Source organism: Abrus precatorius, unplaced genomic scaffold (genome assembly GCF_003935025.1).
Source record: "Abrus precatorius isolate BTA unplaced genomic scaffold, Abrus_2018 Scaffold8, whole genome shotgun sequence".
Classification (NCBI taxonomy): domain Eukaryota; kingdom Viridiplantae; phylum Streptophyta; class Magnoliopsida; order Fabales; family Fabaceae; genus Abrus; species Abrus precatorius.
This window is the reverse complement of record NW_020874428.1, coordinates 26,711,354-26,733,397: the sequence shown is the minus strand read 5'-3', so window position 1 is coordinate 26,733,397 and position 22,044 is coordinate 26,711,354. Positions and strand designations below refer to the sequence as shown.

General features: G+C 33.0%; 3 protein-coding genes across 6 annotated transcripts; 1 reads left to right on the top strand and 2 right to left on the bottom strand.

Annotated features, from left to right (window-relative positions):
• The first annotated feature begins 248 nt into the window (after positions 1–248).
• LOC113847025 (protein transport protein SEC13 homolog B) lies at positions 249–2,052 on the top strand. 2 transcript variants are annotated; one of them, XM_027475852.1, is made up of 2 exons: positions 249–422; positions 911–2,052. In XM_027475852.1, exon 2 carries the CDS (start codon positions 915–917, stop codon positions 1,818–1,820), a length of 906 nt encoding a protein of 301 aa, XP_027331653.1. In that variant the 5' UTR covers positions 249–422; positions 911–914; the 3' UTR covers positions 1,821–2,052. The 2 variants fall into 2 exon arrangements, with proteins under 2 accessions (XP_027331653.1, XP_027331654.1); XM_027475853.1 differs by lacking the exon at positions 249–422 and adding an exon at positions 436–619 and having other exon boundaries at positions 911–2,043.
• A 4,398-nt stretch (positions 2,053–6,450) lies between these two features.
• Positions 6,451–7,956, bottom strand: LOC113846905 (ethylene-responsive transcription factor 3). The gene is made up of 2 exons (XM_027475641.1): positions 7,909–7,956; positions 6,451–7,758 (listed from the first exon to the last, which is right to left on the bottom strand). The coding sequence occupies exon 2, from the start codon at positions 7,541–7,543 to the stop codon at positions 6,863–6,865; it is 681 nt and encodes a 226-aa protein (XP_027331442.1). The 5' UTR covers positions 7,544–7,758; positions 7,909–7,956; the 3' UTR covers positions 6,451–6,862.
• Positions 7,957–18,065: 10,109 nt separating this feature from the next.
• On the bottom strand, positions 18,066–20,113 carry LOC113846225 (glucan endo-1,3-beta-glucosidase 12). Of its 3 annotated transcripts, none has more exons than XM_027474246.1 (3): positions 19,987–20,113; positions 18,581–19,873; positions 18,066–18,472 (listed from the first exon to the last, which is right to left on the bottom strand). In XM_027474246.1, exons 1-3 carry the CDS (start codon positions 20,078–20,080, stop codon positions 18,438–18,440), a joined length of 1,422 nt encoding a protein of 473 aa, XP_027330047.1. In that variant the 5' UTR covers positions 20,081–20,113; the 3' UTR covers positions 18,066–18,437. The 3 variants fall into 3 exon arrangements, with proteins under 3 accessions (XP_027330047.1, XP_027330048.1, XP_027330046.1); XM_027474247.1 differs by having other exon boundaries at positions 18,581–19,870; positions 19,987–20,068; XM_027474245.1 differs by having other exon boundaries at positions 18,181–19,873.
• Positions 20,114–22,044: the final 1,931 nt, after the last annotated feature.

The following is a 22,044-nucleotide window of genomic DNA, read 5'->3' as shown; positions in this document are numbered from 1 at the left end:
TACACGAAAAGTGAGAGAACTATTAAATAATAGCGTAACATTGATTTAAATTAAAATATTTATAAACTTAACATATTTTTAAATTAACATCCTTTCTTTGAGAAATTAGTATAATTTTATTCTATACACGTCCCTACTCCAGATTTTTTTGTATATAATCATAGATCAAATGATAGGAAGATAATTGGGCTAAATAGCCCAAAGCATAACAATATAAACCCGAAAGGTAGCCCATAAAAAAAAAAACCGAAAGTCCCGAGGGATGTGTTACTGAATGTAATAATGCAGATCTTTGATTTCCAAGCGCCAGAGCTTTTCCTAACTTCACCTCACTCACCTCGTTCCGTTCTTTTTCTTTTTTCTTTTTTCTTTTTTTTTCTCATTTGAGATCCACGCTGTGTTTTCTTCTCTTACACTCACAGGTACTCTCTCTTTGGATCTGTTCATTTTCTAACTAGATCTTCACATTTTCGTTCCTTTCATCCTTTTGTTTGTTAATTTCTGGGTTTTTCGAATTGCTTGTTGCGTTTCTTCTGCCATTCTGTAATCTCATCCATAATCGGTCCTCGCCGCCAATTTTTCTATCTTTAACGTGGGATTGGGATTTCTCCGCAACATTGTGAGCGTGGGAAAATAGGGTTTTTGAATATTATTATTTTGGTTCCTGCATTTTTTGAATTGTTCTTAAAGCTTGAATAATAAATAGCTGCTTGGTTGAATTGAAGCTAGCTTCTAGTTGTGTTAGGAAAATTATATATTTTTAGATTTTACTGAATGTTGCTGTCTGATTTGAGATGGGTTTTACGACATTGGGAAGAGAAATTAAACACAGATTTTAGTTTAGTTTAGTTTCATTTGCAAAATGTTTACTTGGAGCTAACTGTTCAAATGGGGAATGTGTTGATTGCAGAAACATGCCTGCTCAAAAGGTTGAAACGGGTCATCAAGATACGGTTCATGATGTTGCAATGGATTACTATGGCAAGAGGCTGGCTACAGCCTCATCTGATCACACCATTAAGATAATTGGGGTTAGCAACACGGCTTCTCAGCATCTAGCAACGCTCACTGGTCACCAAGGACCCGTTTGGCAGGTGGCGTGGGCTCACCCTAAATTTGGATCTCTACTTGCCTCGTGTTCATATGATGGGCGTGTTATTGTATGGAAGGAGGGTAACCAAAATGAATGGACTCAAGCTCATGTCTTTGATGAACACAAGTCATCTATCAATTCAGTGGTTTGGGCGCCTCACGAGTTGGGTCTTTGCTTGGCTTGTGGTTCATCGGATGGGAATATCTCGGTGTTCACCGCGAGAGCAGATGGTGGCTGGGACACTTCAAGGATTGACCAGGCTCACCCTGTTGGTGTCACTTCTGTGTCGTGGGCTCCATCGATGGCACCTGGTGCGCTTGTAGGTGCTGGATTGCTTGATCCTGTACATAAGCTATGCTCAGGTGGTTGTGATAATACTGTGAAGGTATGGAAGCTGAACAATGGACTTTGGAAGATGGACTGCTTTCCTGCTCTTCAGATGCATACAGATTGGGTTCGAGATGTTGCTTGGGCACCCAATTTGGGACTTCCCAAATCTACGATTGCTAGTGCTTCCCAGGATGGTAAAGTTATTATTTGGACTGTGGCCAGGGAAGGAGATCAATGGGAAGGCAAGATTTTGAACGATTTCAAGACCCCCGTTTGGAGGGTTTCATGGTCATTGACAGGAAACATATTGGCTGTGGCCGATGGGAACAACAATGTTACATTATGGAAGGAAGCTGTAGATGGAGAGTGGCAACAGGTGACCACTGTGGAACCCTAGGATCTGATATTTGAAGTCTTGTTTGTTAATTTGAGATTATGGTTAGAAATTTCTTAAAATATAATTGACATCTTGTTTCTTCGCATATTATACAGTTGAGCAATTGTGCTTTGTAATGCCATTACGTCCTTAGAACTTTGTGATCCAATGAACATTCTGTGCTTGCAAGAATTAAGTTGATTAGCCTGATTTGTTTTTTCCTTTATACATGATAACGATTCTGTGGTTGAAGTATATAGTATGACCAAAAATGTGACATTTAATTAGATTTTTGGATCTCTATCATGTGAATTGCATTAATTTGTGGCCGTTGCATTCAATTTTTGGACACATGATTTATAACTACTGGCGCATATCTGGGAAGTAACCTTGTCTTAAGGATAAAGCTCCTCTAAATGAGCTTGTCTATGAAGTGTACAAGGGTGTCCCTCTACCCCTGAATTTTAGTGGGTTAGGTTCACAGTATACGTTAAATTAAATCAATAGTGGATATACCTTAATTGTTTTGTGCACTTTGGATACAAACGCACTTTAGATGATCACTATCTGTATTATACAATTCATTATCTCCGTACTTCATAATGCTTGAGGTTTGCTTCAGTTAAAGGTGGATTAAACAGGAAGGTAAATCGTATAACAAAAGAATAATACCATTTGTATAAAATTTTCACATACACGTAATTCAATAGATAACACATTGATGTAGTTGTATCGTTTTTTGAACGCTTCAAGTTGTTCATATACCTCATTGGCCCCATATTCAATCTTGTAAGCTAAACGAATTTTAAATCTAGTGTATTCATGTGACAAGCATCTATATTTTTCTTGTAGAATGAACACTGTTTAAGTAAACCATTCATTATTACTTCATGACACATCAGATATTTAACGGTGATTAAAATGAAATGAGATGAAACAAATTGGAGTGGAGTAGAATAAGATGGAACGAGGTTACCTTTTTTATAAAGCGAAATAGCGCAAGGTTTTATGCCGTTCTATTCGGTTGGGAAGGAAAAAAAGAGCTATATTCAATCGAATGAGATCATTCTAAGTTACGTTCCATTCCATCCTATTTTAAATATCCAGACATTGAAACTTAAGATCATTCTTTTTCATTTTGCTTTGTTCCATCTTTTTTATCAATCCGGAACATAGGCCTAGGAAATAGGAACAATATTCGGCAAAGTAACAAGCATGCAACGAGTTCAACACACTCCATGACATTTTTCTTTCTCTTTTTGTTATCACGGAACCTTTTTCCCTTCTTGAATAGAGATAAAACATCTTTGTCGCACTTGATAGAAATTGTCAGCCTATGGAAAATATGACACCCCAAGAAAAAAAAATGTTTCATGGTCCAATTCCTTTGTTATTTGCTGTAGCAGACATAATTATTGCCGATCATAATAATAGTTTCCACATCCGGATAAATTACACATTTCTATTTTATAACTATTTGTTATGATAGTCGATTCGCTTTTCCTTTCTTCACTTAAAATCTCTATAAATAGTTATAAAAAAAGATTGAGAATTGCTTACCATGTTTCGGTTTTTTCCTCTTGGGTATTCGTATAATTTATGAAAAAGGATAGTGCTTTACTGTATCTTGTTTCTCTCTTTCTTTTTTAATTGGGGGAGGATAAATTGCCCCACAACGGAACACGATAGCAGTCACAATTGGACATAAAATATGCACGTCGGTTAACAGTTTTCAAGATTCAAATGATATGCAACGAGTAAAACTTCTATTTTTATTGAACTCGATGAAATCGTGTGCAGATACTACATATATAAAACACGTGTAAGGTTACAAAATACTTTTAATATATATATAAACGAGAGAGGAAGATAATGCTAAGATGAACCTCTTGATATAAGCAATTTCAATTGCATATCACTTCACACATAAACATATACTATACATATAATTTTCAAGTAGGATAAGCTTCTTGAAATAAAATCACACATACCAACATATATAATCTTTCTTGCCTGAACAAGCTCCGCATGCATTAACAAGAGAAATATTGAATAATGTTATTGTCGAAAGTGCTGATAAATACATCAAGGATGCTGATTAAAGAATCAAAATGAAATAGCATTACTAATATACTCTCACGTCACCATAATTTTTAATTACCCTACCGTGATTTCTAATAAAAATAATTAAATTGTTAATTCAGTGTCCTTAAGCACTCGCTAAACAGACCCTATTAATATTAAGAAATCTGTAAGAGTCAACATGAAACAAATAGCCTCGGGAACGGACCGATCAAAGAGCAAAGCTCGATTAATAGCAAAGAGTGAACTCTTCTGCTTTTGTGATTGAAGCTCCAATTGCCCCTCCTCTTCGCTTGCCATTAATACCATTCAAATTTTGAAATAATCATTTATTAAAATTACCGAACAAGACCAGCAAATTTTTAAATATATACCAAAAAACTAATAACTCTATAAGGCATGTATAAGATTTATTTGGAATGAAAAGAATTGATTTCAATAAGTAAGCCAGATTAGTTTCGATAGATAAAAGCCATAAAGAAAGATAAATTTTGAAGACCAATTGATTAGTTATTCAATTTCTTTATATCTTGAGCATCTCAAATGTCTATAGCATCATAGTTACTAATAACTACTAGATAGTAATTTGTTTCTTTTGTTACCAAAGAAGAAAAGATTGTCTTTAAATTTACCATATCGTGGCGATAGCGTTTGGATTGCGTGTATGAGCATGTCACGGGCTTGAAAATCCTTAGTGGGACATGTTAATCGGGCCACATAGTTGTTTCTTGAAACAGGTCTATATAATGCAAATGGAGGGCATGATAGATAATATGTTTGTGGACCACAAATCCCTGCCAGCGTCAACTACTTTTTCTACACTTAGTCCCCACTTGCCCTCACCCCAAATTTCAGGGTAAGACAATAGTGGATGAAACAAGGCACAATGGCACATACTTGTTCAACCTTGAGAATAATGCCCGCAACTAAGAGGTGGTCCAAACTTAAACAAACACTTCCTATTAAGAAATTCAGATACCTACCCTTGCCTCTAATCACAATTCAATGCATTTCAGAACACAATTCCTATAGCCAAATCCATTATTGCAAATCTTAATCTAAAGAATGAATCGATTATGGGTGATGGGCATCAACCGGTTTTGTTCCATCTAATGACCATACTTTTATTTCCTTCTTTTATTTTGGTAAAATAACGCTGCCCAAAAGCCTAGTCATATTGTTTATCCGTTTAAAAAAAAACCAAGTTCTTAATCTTCTAAGACAGCTTCATATACAAATATTAGTGGGCTTACAATCACATAGCATTAAACAAGAGGAATAAGATAGACATCACACAAATGACACAATTATTGTTTTTCCTTTATAGCTTGAATGTAATTGTAATGGAGAGAGACAATCAAGTTAAAAATCAAAGGGAGAAGGATGATTTGAAGGGAACTTATTACTGAGATCTCACTAATTCATGGTTCCCAAATTTCTTCCACAAGTAGTATCTCAATCAAAGGTCACATTTGTGTGGCGTTAATCAATCCCATAAAGAGATATTGCATATCATTGCTAGACAAGGAAATAAGTGGCAAGGTGAAGGGCACCAAGGTTGGCATGCAAGAATGGTTAGGCCTCAACATAGAAGTGGATACAATAGAGGCCTCTAATGAAGGGTCACTTCAAACGGAGAGTGCGCGTTTAGGTTGGCGTTAGTTGTTGCGTTGACTTTTCAGAAATCCTTACTATTGCATCTTATTATTATTATCTATCCTCACTATTGAATGAAAACAAACACAAGAACAACCTATCATTCCCGCGGTTTCTACATGCGTCACGTTGGTTTCATTAAGTGTGGGGTAGGAAAGGGAATATGCAAGGAAACCCGAATTTCTTTCACGCAAACACCTTCTATAAACACAACACCTTCCTCTCTTTGGATTTTCCGATCACCATTCAAAGAGGAACCACAAGTTAGAAGAGAAAGAGGACAAAGGCATCATCATTCAAACTTTTCTAACATAGTGTTCCACTAAAGAACGTTAGGTCAGATCGCTAAAATTTAATGACAAAACCAACAATCATGGAATTGCGATTTGTCGATACTTTTCTTACACAACCTAATTTACGGCGTTACAAGCCATTATTTCTAAGAAGAAAAACGTCACAAAAGAAAAAAAGAAATCATTTTTCCCGGTCCAATCATTCACACCCTAAGTCTAAATCACCCACGCTGCCAAACAGCTTGAGTACCATTGGAGGCAAAATGATAGTTCTTTTCCTGTTGCAATTGCTCACAAAATAAGTAAAGGTAGGAAGAAATAATCACCACCTACATCACTCACCAAACAAAGTTCCCTTTGGAACCTCTCTGCTTAGACTTGGTCACAAGGGTAAGGAAATAAAATTAATAAAAACATGAGAACTACAACAAAACCTATGGTACCTACACGAGAAACTATGTTTCCCCTCATCATCTAAACATTCATTTCCACCAAAAATCATCCAAATGCAAAGTATGCAATGAGTTCTAACATTGCAATGACGAAATTAAGACATAAAAACAGCCAAAACAAAAATAGAAACCAAATTACCCAAAAATAACGAGGAGAACTAACCAAATCTAACAAGGTTAGAACAACACTGAATTTGTTTGTTAACTAGTATTATACATAGACACAGAGAAGAGTATCCGTGAGAATTAGAGAGTAAGCAACCCAAACCAACATTAGATACCCACAACAAACCCCTTCCATATCCATAAACACATCCTTCAACAATCAGATCATAATTACTTCCTCCATTTTTTTTCTAACTTTAATATTTCCTTTTAGATAAAATTAAAAAAAGAAACGAAAAGCTCGGAATCATCCTCTCACAGAATTAAGATCATATTACCATAATCTTACATCTGATCATCATCATCATCATCATTTTAATTTTTTTTCCGCATGGCAAGAAAAAAAATAACAAAAAATCAAGTGGAGAAGGGTAAAAAAATAAGAAATTAAAAATAATTTGCGCTAGGAGCAGCATCAGAGGCAAAGCGCGGTGCATCGAAGATCGTTATCGTTAACATCGGCACGAGCATCGTCATCATCAAAAGGCAGCGCATTGAGATCGAAAGGCAAGGGGGGCCGAAACGACGACGAAACAATGTTATTATCTCTGTCGTCTAATACGGAGGAGGAGGAGTCACAGTCGCTGTGGCAATCTTCGGGAACAACAGGGGGTGTCCGAGGGTACCTGCGAGTGGCAGTCAAAAACGGCGTCGCAGAAGGAGGCTTAACGGAGTGAGGGCGGGGCCCACTGAAGGACTCGACGGTGCTACTCATGCCGCTAGAGGTGGGTCTCTGAGGGTTGTTAATGTTATGAAGGTTGCTGTGTTGGTCTTGAAAACCGTTGTAGAAGAAGGGATCGGTGGTTGGATGATGGTAACAGAAGGGTGAGAGAGGGAAATTTGTTTTAGCTTTGGGACCTCGGAGACTCCTAGCGGCTGCGTCGTAGGCTCTAGCAGCTTCCTCCGCGGAATCGAAGGTTCCTAACCAAACCCTCGCTTTCTTCAAAGGGTCTCTGATCTCTGCTGCGAATCTCCCCCATGGTCTCTTTCTCACGCCACGGTAACGAGGCTCCTTTAAAACGTTCCTCGCACCGGATCCGTCAACCTCCGCCGCCGCAGTAGCTGCGGCAGTGGCTCCTCCTCTGCCCCTCCTCATCTGAAGTGAAAGGAAATCGAAACACCCAGATTCACCCGACACAAAAAGGTGCAGTCTTTGGACTCAGAGAGACATTTCAGGGTGTGAAATATTAATGGGGTTTGATGGCTGTTAGGGAGATGGATGAGTGTCTAAGATGATGAATATAGATAGAGAGAGAGAGAGAGTTGGAGGCGGTACCACCTTCTCTTCTTCTTCTTCTTCTGCTCCTTCAACTACACACACAAAAAATATATTAATAATAATAAATGGATGACAAGCGTGTTCGCTTCTTTCTTCTCTCTGTGGGTTTCTCTGCCTCTCTCTGTCTCTAATGCCATTTTCTTTTCTTTTTTTCTTTTTTTTTTTTTTCTCGATTTCTTTACCTTTCTGCCTTCCTTCACAAACTCACCTCCTGTCTTGCTTTCTTTATCCCCTCCTTTATCTTCTACTTCTCTTTTTTGTCATTTTACCTTGTTTTTTTAATATTTATTACAAACTAGGAAGAGTGAGTTAAGGACTTAAGGTTAAAGAGTGGTCGTGTAATGACGATAAGGCCCTTGTGGTTTCTTGGGGTAAATTTGCCTTTGGTTGGTTGGTGTACTTTTGTTCTGGTGAGGTCACTTTCATGATATCATACCTCTCTCTCTTTTTTTTTTTTTTGGCTTTTTCAGTGGGCACACGCAGAGTGGTGAAACGCACAGCACAGGGGATCTTATCTGTATCTTAAATCTTAATAAATGAATAAAATTTCCTGCCTGTGAAGCAATAGATTTCGATTTTGTACAGATTTTACGCCAATTTGTAATAATCTAAATAAATTTTTCTTCTAAAAAAAAAGTTTGTTTGTATTTTCTCTTCAATGATTTTGGCTGAGGGAGAAGGAGTTGACTGTGAGATGCGTGAGTGGCATTCATAGCCGGCCAAATATTTTCAATAGCAACTTTATTAATTAGTGGCGTGAACCAACTTTCGTTTAAAATAAACAGCGTGTAACCGCCTGTGTGAACCATTCATATCTGTTTTCTAACACTATAATATCTTTATATGTAATTCTATCAATTATTGGTCACTGTTATATGGCGAGAAAAAAGTGGTCAAAATAATCAGACCAGTAAGTTCTTTAATTAATTTTAATAGCCTTCGTTTTAGATTCAAAACATTGATTTTAATTTTAACATTTTTAATTAACTTTAATAGATTCCAGTGTTTAAGGATTATATTATCAATTTAGTAAAATTGCTTCTTCATGTTGTATTTGTTGGTGAGGCTAAGTAACTTTATTATTAAAAATTGTATGATTTACATTATTAATACTTAAAATTCCATTTTTCTTTTCCAAAGAAACGGACGAGTAAAAATAGTGCCTTTTTATTGTGATTATAGTTTTATTAAATTAAATTAAATAATTATTATTATTATTATTATTATTATTTCTTCGTCTTAAACTATAAGTCAACTTTAAAATATTAATAAAATAGTTAATTCTAATAAAAATAATGATAAATAAAAAATAATTTTATCAAAATTTTAGATCCAATTATAAAAATTAACATAATTGCAAATTAACATGTCACTACGTGTTACCCAATTTTAAATCAGGGTTGATATATTTTGCATGTAATTTTATTAAAAATAGTATATTACTGCATATTATGAAGTATATATCTTTAAAATTATAATTCATAAATTTACTACTTTAAATTAATTTGATACTCACCTTTGTACCTTTTCGTGTTTTTTATTCTATAATTTTTGTGGTTATATAATTTAATAAAACAACTGTGCAACATAAGATTTATTTAAGCAAACAAATAGACTAAAATTTTAAATATTTACTTACTTTTTTTCTAGTCAAACAGACTAAAAGTTGATCCAACTTAATTGAGTTTAAATTGAATTAAATTTTAATTAAAGATTAAATAAGTGAAATGATACCTTTTTTTCTTAAATAGCAGTACATTTTTAGTTACATTTTATTATGTGAATAGTACGTGTAACATTTACTAAAATAAAGATATTTAAAAAGAAAAGAGAGAGAATAATGGATGTTTATATGCTCACTCATTTCACATGACCCCATTAATTTCTTTTTCTTTATATCATTTATTCCTTGGTATTCCCTCCAACGCATGATTGAGCCTAACTTTCAAAAAATGTAAAATGCTTTCCCCATCTATGCCCCTACATCCTTCTCCAATACTCTCTAATATACACACAGAGGGAAAAGAAAGTAGTCCCTCTATTTTAAATTAGAAAAATATTAATAAATACCCAGTATGTAACTTAAAGACAGTTAAATAATTTTAAAAAGTAAAAACACACACATCTTCTTTTAATTTTAATACAGTGTAATGTAATTTCTATTTTCTATTAGCATAATAAAAATTAAAGTTTAACTTATTTTCAAGAGTTGGTTTTTTTTTTAATTATATAGTCTTAAAAAATATCTTTATTGTATTTTAAACTGATATAAAATATCTTAATATTGAGAGTTATTTTATTAAAAAAATTTTACCATGTGCAACAATGTGCATAATTAAAAAATTATATAAAAAAAGTTGTTATAAAACTATTTATAATATTCAAAACAATCAATGCATTAAGCAACATTAAATTATGTCATTTTTAATAAAGATTTATTATATATTTTTTTTATCTTCTATAATATTGCATGAATTGAAAAAACATTATTAAAAAACTATAAAAATCTTCTATTAAAAAGTTATATCATACATCATTTTAATATTTTAATGAAGTCATATTTTTTTATTTTAATTATGCTTCAATTGATTAATGAAATTACTGTACCACTGCCTCTGGTCCTAAATATAAATTTGCTTAAAGAATTTTTATAAGGATATCTTTAATGGAAACAAATTAATTAATTAGATCGAAGAAAAATAAGATAGCATGTCTCAATAATTTTAAAAAATGACACAAATTATTGATGACATTAATGTCACTAATTAAACTAACTATGTTTCTTAAATTTTGTGAAGTAATTAAATGCGTATTCCATTTAAAATTAAAAGTAATAATTAAGATGTTTACTACTTTCTTTAATCGTCATCTAAAAACTTTTAAAACTTTATTTAAGAGTTAAAAAAGCAGTTAAAAAATATGAAAGAAAAATAAAATAAAAAAGATAGAACATTTTACTTTTCGTAGATGAAAGAGAAAATTAAACAAAATAAAAAATTAAAAAAATATTATAGAACCAAACAGCTCCTTAAAAACTAGGAAAAAAATTGGTGGGGCACAAGGATGCACAATCACTGCATCTTTCTTCACATAGATGAGGGTAAATTAAAAAGAAAAAAATTATAAACTCAAGGTTTGAAACAAGTTTTCAACTTAGAGATTGAAAACAAAATGGCAATACAATGACATATTTTTTACATAAAAATACAACATATACTTAATTAAATGTTAGTTAAAAAAAATTTGTGTATTGAAGATTTATGACGGAATTAGACTTACAATATGAAATAATTTAAAAAGTTTATCATCGAGAATTTTAGTTAAAATCTGATAAAATTTATTTATTTTTTACCAGATACAAATTAGAATTTAAATAGAAAATATTCTGATTTATTTAATTTTAATTTAGAGTGTAACTTAATAATGTTACAGTTGAGAAGTTTACAGCATAAGACGATTAAATTGATTTAATTTATAATAAAACTGAGAGAAATTATTTAAAAGTGTAAATTTAATATATAAAGGAATCAATGGGAGGTTAAATTCACTTAATTTTAAAATTTATCTAGCTTGATAAAAAAAAATATTATTTAATAAAGTATAAAGTATTCCAGAAATATTTATTAATAGAACTAGTCACTTACTCAACCCAAGGTGGACCCACACAACCGTAGCCACCCTAATCTGACTTGGGTTCATTTTGGCCTCATGGCTCATTCTAGAAAATTAAAAATGGTTCATTAGATGTGATGGTGGACAACCACACAGCGTCTAAGAAAGAGTCATCTCCTTTCACTCGTGACTTGGTCAATCCACATCTTATCCACATTTGTAATGCCCCCTCCAAATACACCCCTACCAATTGTCCTTTTGCCCCTTTTATTTCTGATTTATCTTAATGCAGTTTTTATACCCATTCAATTTCAACTTTACTTTTAGATTTCCACTTACCATTATTTGTAGAATATTAATTAAAAAATTTGATAAATAATATTTTTTTCATTAAATATTTTTTTATATTTTCATATATTATGTGTTAAACTTTTTACCTTACTTAACTTTATTATTATATTTTAATTATTACATAGAAATGAATAAAAATATTGCTTGAAAGTAAGGTGTCGTAGCGAAAGGGGAAAATGGTACCTTCATGGCAAAGATGGGGTTGTGGAGTGATCGGGGATGATAAAGTAGTAGTAAACCAAAACGATGATGGTTTTCTAGATATCTTGGAACACCCACATGGTGGCAAAGGAAAAGAGATAGGTTGAGAATAAGAATAGAGTGAGAAGCAATGTTTTGGGGTGAATAGTAAAATTCACCCAAAAGAGATTCTTAATTTTTTATAATATTCAATCTCACTATTGTTGACTCCGAGCAATGCAATGCCGCAGCGATGCCGAGGCACCCAGATTTTGCATAAAGAGACGGGCTCAAGTCGATGACTAGCAGGAAAAATGGCAAACTTATCACCACCATTTATCAAGAAAATAGCTTGTTAAAGTGGTTCTCACAATAAGTGATTAATGATTTATGAACACCCTCCTTCTTAGATGCTTACTTTTGATGTCATGGATGTTACTACCCACGGACTATTTTGATTAATTTGTTCTTGGGCCTTTGACTTGTTCTTTACATAAAAAAGAGTTCATGGTTTTAGTTATTGTGACAGATTAATTTTTATCTTCAATATTTTAGAAAAAAATATTTTTAAATTCAACTTTAAAGTTTTAACATTAAAAATTAACAAAGTAGTCCAAGTTAAATTTCTGAAATTGAAAAAATATTTAAAAAAGGTTATTCATACCATAATGTGTATATTTTCGGCTTAAACAGTATTAATTTTTATAGATGATGCTCATGATTTAGGAAAAATTAATATTTTTTAGAACTTTATGTTGATATGGATAAGTTTAAATCTAGTCATCCAGAGTGCTAGTTAACTGAAGGATATTAAAATTCAGGAACTATTATTGTTCTCTGGCAACGTTAGGTTCAAATTGACTAGGGTAGTAGCAGTACCATTTTTAAAGATTCAAGTAATAGTCAAGTTTACAGATTTTTTAATGTCAAATGTGAATAGGGGATTAAATTGATTTATAATAGCAACAAAAAAACATTGAATTTGATTTATAACTTTCTTTACGGCTAAGTTATGCTTTTCCTTGTGAGAATAGGGATCCATACAGTGCATTAAGGGGCAAGGACTTGACCCCACTGGTCTAATGGTAAATTGGTAATAGAAACTCCTCAATCTTCTCCACCTCGTTTCTTTCTACACCAACAGTAACTCACCTTCATTTCTCTGCCTCTGCATTGCGCTTGCTTCGAGAGCTGGACATTGGGTTGTAGTTCAGGCCAGAGAGCTTGACAAGGGTTCCTTTTGCAGCAAGAATACATACATGCAGCTTTATTTAACCACCTCAAACCTTTTTCATGTACATACACATTACATGCATTATAAGTTTTTTCCCCCTTTTTTTCATGAATGATAGGGCTGCATTTTAACATGATAAAAGACTCTGCAGTAGTGAAGGAAAATTTTAAGAGCACGAAAGAGTAAAAAAAAAGAAAAGTTAATTACCGTGTGTTTTAATGGTTTTAATTTTACAAGCTTGAGGTTTAAAGCTTGTCGAAATCATTCCATAAATCCATAATTAGTATGACATTGTAATTTAATCAAATACCACTTTATTTTATCTTATTTTACTCTTGATCACTAATCCAAACACAGCCTTAGAATAAGGCATGTGACTTTAATTAAAAGCAATTATTTTTGTCTAAGGACTGTTAATCTTTTTTGTTAAAGTTTCACATTGACATAAATATTTTTAATAAAAATAAAAAAATGAGTAAACTCCAAGTCCAGATATATTTTAATAAATATTTTTTATATATTTAAAAAAAATAATTCAGGTATATGCTAAAAAATATTTATTATTATTTTTATTTTAAAATAAATTTTCAATTCAATGACCAGCAAAATAAAAATATGAACTCGTACGTTTAAAGTTATTTCAGATGAGAAGAATTTATGTGTTAAAAGAAATCACTCCTCAGCTCCTAGAGACTTCTACCTGTCTACCATATGTTTAGTTATATATTTATAAAATTAAATTTAAATGGATTCAATTTTATAAAATTAATTTTGTTTAACAATATTTTAATTTTTTTATACAATTTTTATTTAAAGTAAGAGTAATGTTTTTTTTACATTAATTTAAATATGATTTTGAAATACAAGTACTTTAATTACAATAAAAATAAAATAAAATGGAGAGATGTAAATGTGTTGAAAAGTTAGTTGATATTAGGGGGTTATTATAGAAGTTGAAAGGGAGAGAGAAAGAAAAAAAGAAGACAGGATGCAGAGTTTGTAGTGGGGACTCTGGGAAATGGGAAATGGGAAATGGCCACAACTTTTTTGAATTTAATTTAAAAAGAAAAATATAGTTTAGTTTGTCCAAGCGAAGCGGGCACGCGAGTTTGTGCTCGGGAAACGCAATAATCTCATTCTCAAGTGAAGTCCAATCTCTCTCTCTCACACACGCTTTTTGTCTTTTTCTTTTATTTGTTGGGTGATTCTTGCGCGGGAAAATGATGCACCCGCGCATTGGAATGCATTTGCATTTGCATTTTGTTACGCAACATTTTCATGCTTATCCATTCATGCCCCTGCTGTGGTCGGTTAGGCTTTTTATTATTCCGTCCACACACCACACACCACACACCACACACCACACCAACACCCCAACACCAACCCCAACTAATAATATCATATGCTCACCCCCCAACTGCTGCATCTATCCCTCCTTTACCCTATGGTTTTTATTTTTCAATCCTACTCCAATCTTCAATTTCATCTGCCTCAACCATTCAATGTTTATATTGCATGTCATAAATTCCAAGACCTAATATTTTTCCCCAAAATTAAAAAGTCTTTCATCAGCCATGGCTGCTTAGCAATCACAGCAGGGAAATTGTTTTTTTACAATAAAAGGGATTTTTTTTGTCGTGAAAAAGAAAAGAATTTTTAAAGAAACAATAATATGAATAATAATAAATTAAAAGGAATCCATGTATTTCTTTTTCAACTCTGTTGTAAAGGTATTAATAAGATTTTTCAGTTGACGTTAAATTACTTAGATATTAATTTATTTTAATGCTAGAAATTATAACTTTTATATTAACATACAGTTTTATACGATTATATATGTTGTCTAAATATATATTTGAACGTATGTTTAATTTAATGTTAAAATAATAGTAAATTCAATGTAAAAACTAATTTTAAATATATTTTTAGTCTTCATCTTTTAGCAACATTTTTATTTTAGTTATTTTAATTTTTTTACTTTTTACTTTTGATATTAATATATTGCATTAAAATATTTATACATGTTGGTTTTTATTTTTATTGAATCTTTAAAAAATTTTATAAAAAAGTTAGAATTAAAATTATTTAAAATTTTAAAATTCACTGAAAATATTTAAGCTGAAAAATTATTTTTAATAGTGATAAAATAAATGTAGATGCATGACCATTACATATAAAATTAAATATACATTAATACTACAAAGCTTGACTTTGGTTGCTCTTAAAAAAAAAATCTTACTTTTCAATAAAAGAATCAGTCGTCAGAGTGTTTTTAAAAAATACAATTTAATTGAATATTTATTTAATAAAATTTTATTATATGAAAGAATATAGATTATATATTTAATAATTATTTTTAAAAGTAAGATATTAAGAATCTATCGTCATTAAAAAAAAAGTTGTTACAATAAATTAAAAGATGTTTATAATTATTTTTTATAACGAGATTTTATTCCATCTCAACGAAGAAAAAGTGTAATCTTCATCCAAGAATTTTGTGGTTATTGGGTAATATTTTAAAAAATAGAAAAAGAGTAGTTGGGAAAAGACACAGTTTCCATTTCCGTTCATTTGTCAATGCCTCGCAAGGAGGATACAGGTACAGCACCCCAGAAAATTCGTCTGTATGAGTTGCAGACCTTGCTCAGTTCTTAACATTCCTCGAGCAGTGTTATGGTTTCTCTAGTTATTCAATAAACAGTGAACCCTTAAAGCATATTGTATTGATTTAATTAAAATAATAATAATTCAGCCTCTAAATTTGATTATTTGACTCCTCAAAATATATAGTTTTTTACATTAATTCATAATTATATTTATTTTTTAATTAAGATTTTGTTTGAGAAATTGAAAAGAAAAATATTTGAAATTTAACTATTTAATAAGATATTGAAACATTCATAAGATAAATAAAAAAATAGTTTTTCGGGTCAGGAGATAAAATGTTACTCAAAATTATGCAGAGCTGGGCCAGAGGCCTTTTAACATTTTCAGGTTTTATTCTGTGAGTGACGCTGCATTATTTAAATATATAGAACTTTAGATGTTGTTGACCCATAAAGAAGATAATATTGTTGGGTTCCGTGCAATAAGCAAAATAAATGCTGCTATTAAAGAAGCCCATATACTTGAGGTGGGGTTTTTCGTGAGAGACCCAAACAATTGTTTTTGCCAGTGCAAAAAACAAAATTGAAACAAGGGAATTGATTTTGAGCTTTGAGAAAAAGTTCATGTCTTTCACCGTAATATTTTATGTCCTTTTATAACAAGTAAATCTCCTATTGAAATCATGATTCTTAATATTTATAATTATTTGCCCCCAGATTTAATAATTTTAGAATATAAATAACAATTTGTTATATTAAAAGCGATAACTGTTTACTAAAAAATATATATTTTTTACATATCAGTAGAGTTGTTTGAATACAAATTATGGAAATAATTTTTTGCCTACCCCCTGCAACCCACTGTAGGCTACACCCTACGATGTTTCCAAATTTTTGCTTTTGATATGATTGAAGAGAGAGAGACACATACAAATAAATTGATAAAATGTAAATATACGATATATGTATTTAAAAAGACTGTGTTTAGTAATATATCCATAAATATTAAGGACAAGCTTAAAATATTCAGGACAGAGTGGTTTGAAACATTTTTTTTAGAGTAAGGTTATCTTTACATTATTATGCAAGGATATGTTCACTTGAATTTTAGTAAGAGTGGGTTTAAATCGCTGTATGCTTCAAACTAAATTGAGTTTGAATTTGCCTTTACTTGTTTATAGACAAACACACTTTTATAGTTGCATTTTCTAAAATGTAACGCATCATGAGTAGTTGTACTGTTGAAAAGATTATTTAAGTAAAAGGGAGGGAGATCAACGAGTCTTGATTCTTAAAATAGTTTTAAATTCGATTTCTGTGTACATAGATTTAACAAATAGGTTTGGTTAGTTCCATTACATAATGGATATTTTTTACTTAAACGAACATATACTTAATGTTTAGAACTGAAAAAATAAGATTGAGGAGGGAAATAATATACCTAAAAACACGCAAGTCAGAAAATATTAAAAATGACAATTTAAAAGGGCAATTAATAATTGTCTCATATTAATAATAACTTTAAAAATGTTTAAAGTTATTTTACTGATAATTTATAAATGTTTTATTATTCTCAATGTAATTATAAAAAATTGACCATTGCTTATAGAAATTTAAGGAAACATTTTGAATTGAACAATTGAAAATGCATTTAATCATATATTATAAGCCTGAAAAGTACGTGTTATAAAATTAGAAAAACAAAAATGTGTGAAAAAGAATAATATCTATAAATAATAAATATTTGGTTTTATTATATAATTAAGACGAATGGAAAGTGATTTGCCAATATAAATATTTTCAATATAATTTGGATTTGCATTTTGCATTTTGCAATCAATTGAAAGGATGAGAGTGGATTGATTGTCATAAGGGAAATAGAAATAATATCATTCAATTTTCATCTTCAGATATATAATGTTAAATGTAGAAATTCAAACAAAGTGCATGTTTGGAAACATTTAGTTCATACGAAAACTCAAAATATTTGAAAATTGATAAAAACATATGATTGTATTTAATAAACAACTTAAACCAAGTTCACACCAATTCGCCATAAACGAAAAATAATTGATGAAAGCTTTTATCCTCTGATTCTTTTTACATGTTAGACATGCTGGATATGTACTAAGTAGGGCTTTGGTTTGCCCTTCAGAGGCAACCTATCAATTTGTTTAGTGATTAGTTTATATACGTATAGAAATCACGTTTACGTTAAAAATGGTGAGAATGCGTGATATCATGATTTTTAATTGAGCCAATTATTAACCTTCATTTTGGGTACTAGATAGTCCAATAAAAATGTATATGATAGTTCTAACTACTTTAAATAAATAGAAGTCACGCTTAACATACAATAAAGATTCTAGTTGTAATTTGTCACATTATCTCGCAAAGCAACAAAATGAAAATATTTTAAAGAGAATAAAAAGAAATCGAGCTTCGAATAAAACACAGAAGAAACAAAGGATGGTAAGAAATGTATTGTATATATTAATTAAAAAATAAATAGGGATAATTACAAAGAAATGAGTGAAAGTAATCTTCCAAGCTACTCATAAATATATTTATTATAAATAAATCGAAAGAAAACAATAAAAGCATGGCACGTGTCTCGAAGCCTACATAAGCGTGCTACCAAGGAAGAGTAAAAGGATAAAATCTGCACCGAATCCATCTGAAAAATCCAAATATAGGTTTTCACCTAACCCACTCCATCTCCGTCCATTCAGTATCCTGTGGGGAATTCGCAGTTCCCATACTCTGCAACAACGATTCACAAATCACAGTGTCAACATAAGTTAAAATCTAACTTGATGCACATTTTAATGCAAAGCTTTTTTGAAAGGGGAAAATGAAAGATACACTTACTGGGAGGTTGAGTGACGACATAAGCAGTCCCACCAAAATCGCACGTGCCAGTTGCACGTGACTTCTTCTGATAGTAACTGTTGAAAGCGTAGGAAGCGTGAGCCTCCAACGTGTTGGGATTGTAACACGTGGCATCCGGTTGAATTGGAGTGCAATCAGCACCACCTTCCCCACATGCGTAATTAAGAGCGTTCGCCAGCTTCTCAACCGAAGAAGCACCGTTCGCCACGCACCACGTCTGGCCCCGAAACGACGTCGTCGACACCGGAACCTCACTCTTCGACACGCTGTTTGAAGGCGCTTCATTAACCTCCTTAACCGTCAACGGAATATCATAAACCTTCTGTTCACTTGGATAGAAAAGCCCATAGTTTCTCTCCGATGTTGGGCCTTGTTTCTGGTTCTCGTTGAAGAGCGCGAACAAAAAAACGTTAAGTGGATCCTTGGGCCTCAAGGGGGTTCCACTCCCACCCAACACGCGCCGAACCAAGTTTCCGTTATACGACGCCGCATTGTCTGGGCCAGCTCCAATCTCGTTAGAGTCCCCAGCGGAGGGCCAACCCGTCTCCGAAACCTCGATCTTGACGTCGTCGTATTGAAGTGCTGACATGGCAGCAAAAACGGCGTCGACTTGAGCGTCGAAGAGGTTCGTGTATCGCAAGCCGTTACCCGAATCAACGACCCCAGGGTTATCCTTGAAGAGCGCGTAGTTCAACGCGATCGTGTCGGAGTTTGCCGAATACGCGAAGAACGGGTACGCGTTAACCATGAGGTATGACCCGGTTTTGCGAAGGAAATCCAGCATCGGTTTTATAACCTGTTCGACCAGTTCGGTTTTGAACGCACCGGACGAGGTTGGGTATGAGGTTTGAAGAGCGGAGAGTGCGATTGGTGACGAGATTTTGATGTTGCTGTCGAGGTTGTACTTGGAGAGTGAAGCGTGGACGTTGTTCATGGCAGGTACGAGGAACTTTGTGGTGTTGTTTGGGTCAACGAACACTTCGTTTCCCACGGCTATGGCTTCGATTTGGGTGGCTGGGTAGTATTTTGAGATGTTTGCTTGGACCCATGCGTCGGTGAAGGATTGATCCGCGGCGGCGTTTGAGAGAAGCTCGTTTGGCATGGCAACCACCACCTTGATGCCCGAGTTGGCAAACGCGTTTAGCACGGTGGCGTCGGTGTCGTAGAGCTTCACACGGTTCAGACCCTGAGTCTTCAGAAGCTCCACCACCTTCGCCGGGGTAGGTAGGTCGTTCGCCACTCTTCCGTAGTTAATTCCGATAGAACCCGCTTCTGAAAAACACGTTGAAAGATTGCATTCACGTTTAAACATATAGGCAAGCAAGTATTGTAAAAACTAAGAAGCAAAAGAAAATGCATGTTTAAAGAAGCAAGAGCTGATTTACCTGATGATGAAGCATAGAATGTAGTAAGCATGAAGAAGAGGGAGAACGAGAATGTGAGAGAAGCCATGCTCTGTTTCTGAGTGAAGCAGAGCATGCAGAACAGAGAAAGAAAGAAAAAATAGCAGTTACCCTTGATTGCGATGAAAGGGTGTGGAATTTTATAGAGAATGAGTGGGCCAGGAGGGTTGAAGATAAAGAGCTTTCGCTTTATGCATTTGCATTGGTGGGACCCTCGTTGGAGACCCACTCACCAATGCACTATCTCAGAACCGCTAATGTTAGGTTAGAAAATGTTAACAGAGAAAAAACCAAGTTTTTGAAAAAAAATAAAATATAATATTAGCATAATGTCCGTTGGATCTTGAGTGGGGTTATCTTGCTGACCGTACACGTGGAGTGTCTCCTTTGGTTCAGCGTTGTGGACAAGGACACGTCACGAATTAGACGGGGTGAGGATGCGATTGTGAAGGGTGAGTGGGGGGGAGGGGGGGGGGGTACATGTTTTTCTATTTTTATTTTTTTATCGTGGTACAATGATGAATTTGCAGAAATTGGGCCTAGGATTTAATAATTTTGCTCAAATTTGAACGTTGGACTTTGCTATCCAGCAATGCTTGATTTGATTTTGATGCCCTTAGTTTTGGTTCTTTTGGGTAAAAACAAAAAAATGGATGGGATTCATTAATTCAGAACTATGCATATGATAATATATAGTAGGCATCGCCGTGACAGCATTGTCCCATTATTTTATCCAATGAGATTTTACGTTCATTCATATTATCATTGACGATATAGACACATTAGTATACTACGTTAGCTCAATCACCTATTTGTTCAAACCATTAAAAAAGTATAATAAATTAGTCATTTATTTATTTGATCACGTCGGCCAAATAATTTGTGTGTGTAACCTTTCTCTTCCTTCATTCTTCTTCCATTTCTCGTAAAAGGTTTTCTAATTCCTTTTTTCTTCAACTAAGTATGTGGAAAGCTAAAACCGTGTATTAGTTTATCGCGTTAACGTTCTTCTTGCTCCCACTCCCACGGCCACAAGGAAACATGTGTACTTTTGTTTAAATAGTGAAGTTTCCCCCACGAAATAATCAGAAGCTTGATGGCCAATTGTTTAATTCATGGCTAAATTCTAAACTCTGACATTAATTAGGTTGCCAAACTATGACTAGTTAATCAAATTGTTTTCTAAAATATCAAATCTGTTTAAACAACTACCCAAAATATGTAATGTAAATGTTTTAAGATGTTGAAACGAAGGCAATCACGTAATTAAAGTGGACATTTTCCTACTTTCCTATGCACTCAAGATTTTCTTTTTCACCTAAAATCTCTGTTATCCGAGCATCCAAGTTATTTTGAAACCTATTTTATTTCCCAGTATATAGGGTACACTTGAAAAATTAGTCAACAAATATCTTTGTATATATATGCGGCTGTGGCATTTTCTGTGATAACCAGGGCTTATCCACAGTTCTAAAAAATGTTTTTTCTTTCTTCTGTCAAATTGCATTATATATGTATTCAATTAATAAAGAGCTCAAGTTTAGTACGCATCCTTATTTTATCAACTGGTGCAGATCAACTGAAAGGAACCTCAATATGAAACCAAAGGAAGCCGCAAGACTTCAACATTTCAAGCGGACAAGTAGTTAGTGATGAAAACTTGAGATAGAAGAAACGGAACAGGATCAATAATGATTATCTTCGTTTGAAAATCACAGAAGTAGCAAATGAGAATGTTGGAAATTTTCCATGGTGGACTAGTGTGTGAAAATGGCTCTATCCCTCTTTCTTATGCATTTCATTAAAGCACACGCCAGGTAATGTTATGGCCATTGCTTTGAAATGATTATGACTCTCGGTGGGAATTTCTACCATCAAGTGGGGATTTTTTCTTCTTCTTCTTCCCACTAATTTGATGGAAATTATTCGTTATCTTGAGGATAACCAATTGTTTTTCGATGCAAAGCAACAACCAAAAATTGTACAAATATTCGTTGTTTTTTTTTTTCTCGGATATCAAGCACAATTATTATTATTCAC

Bases quoted from the DNA above. Each gene is read 5' to 3' on its own strand.
- LOC113847025 (XM_027475852.1), top strand. From the start codon at position 915: ATGCCTGCTCAAAAGGTTGAAACGGGTCATCAAGATACGGTTCATGAT.
- LOC113846905 (XM_027475641.1), bottom strand. From the start codon at position 7,543: ATGAGGAGGGGCAGAGGAGGAGCCACTGCCGCAGCTACTGCGGCGGCG.
- LOC113846225 (XM_027474245.1), bottom strand. From the start codon at position 20,080: ATGCTCTGCTTCACTCAGAAACAGAGCATGGCTTCTCTCACATTCTCG. The intron at 19,874-19,986 runs GTAAATCAGCTC...CGTGTTTTTCAG, and splicing joins ATTCTATGCTTCATCATCAG to AAGCGGGTTCTATCGGAATT.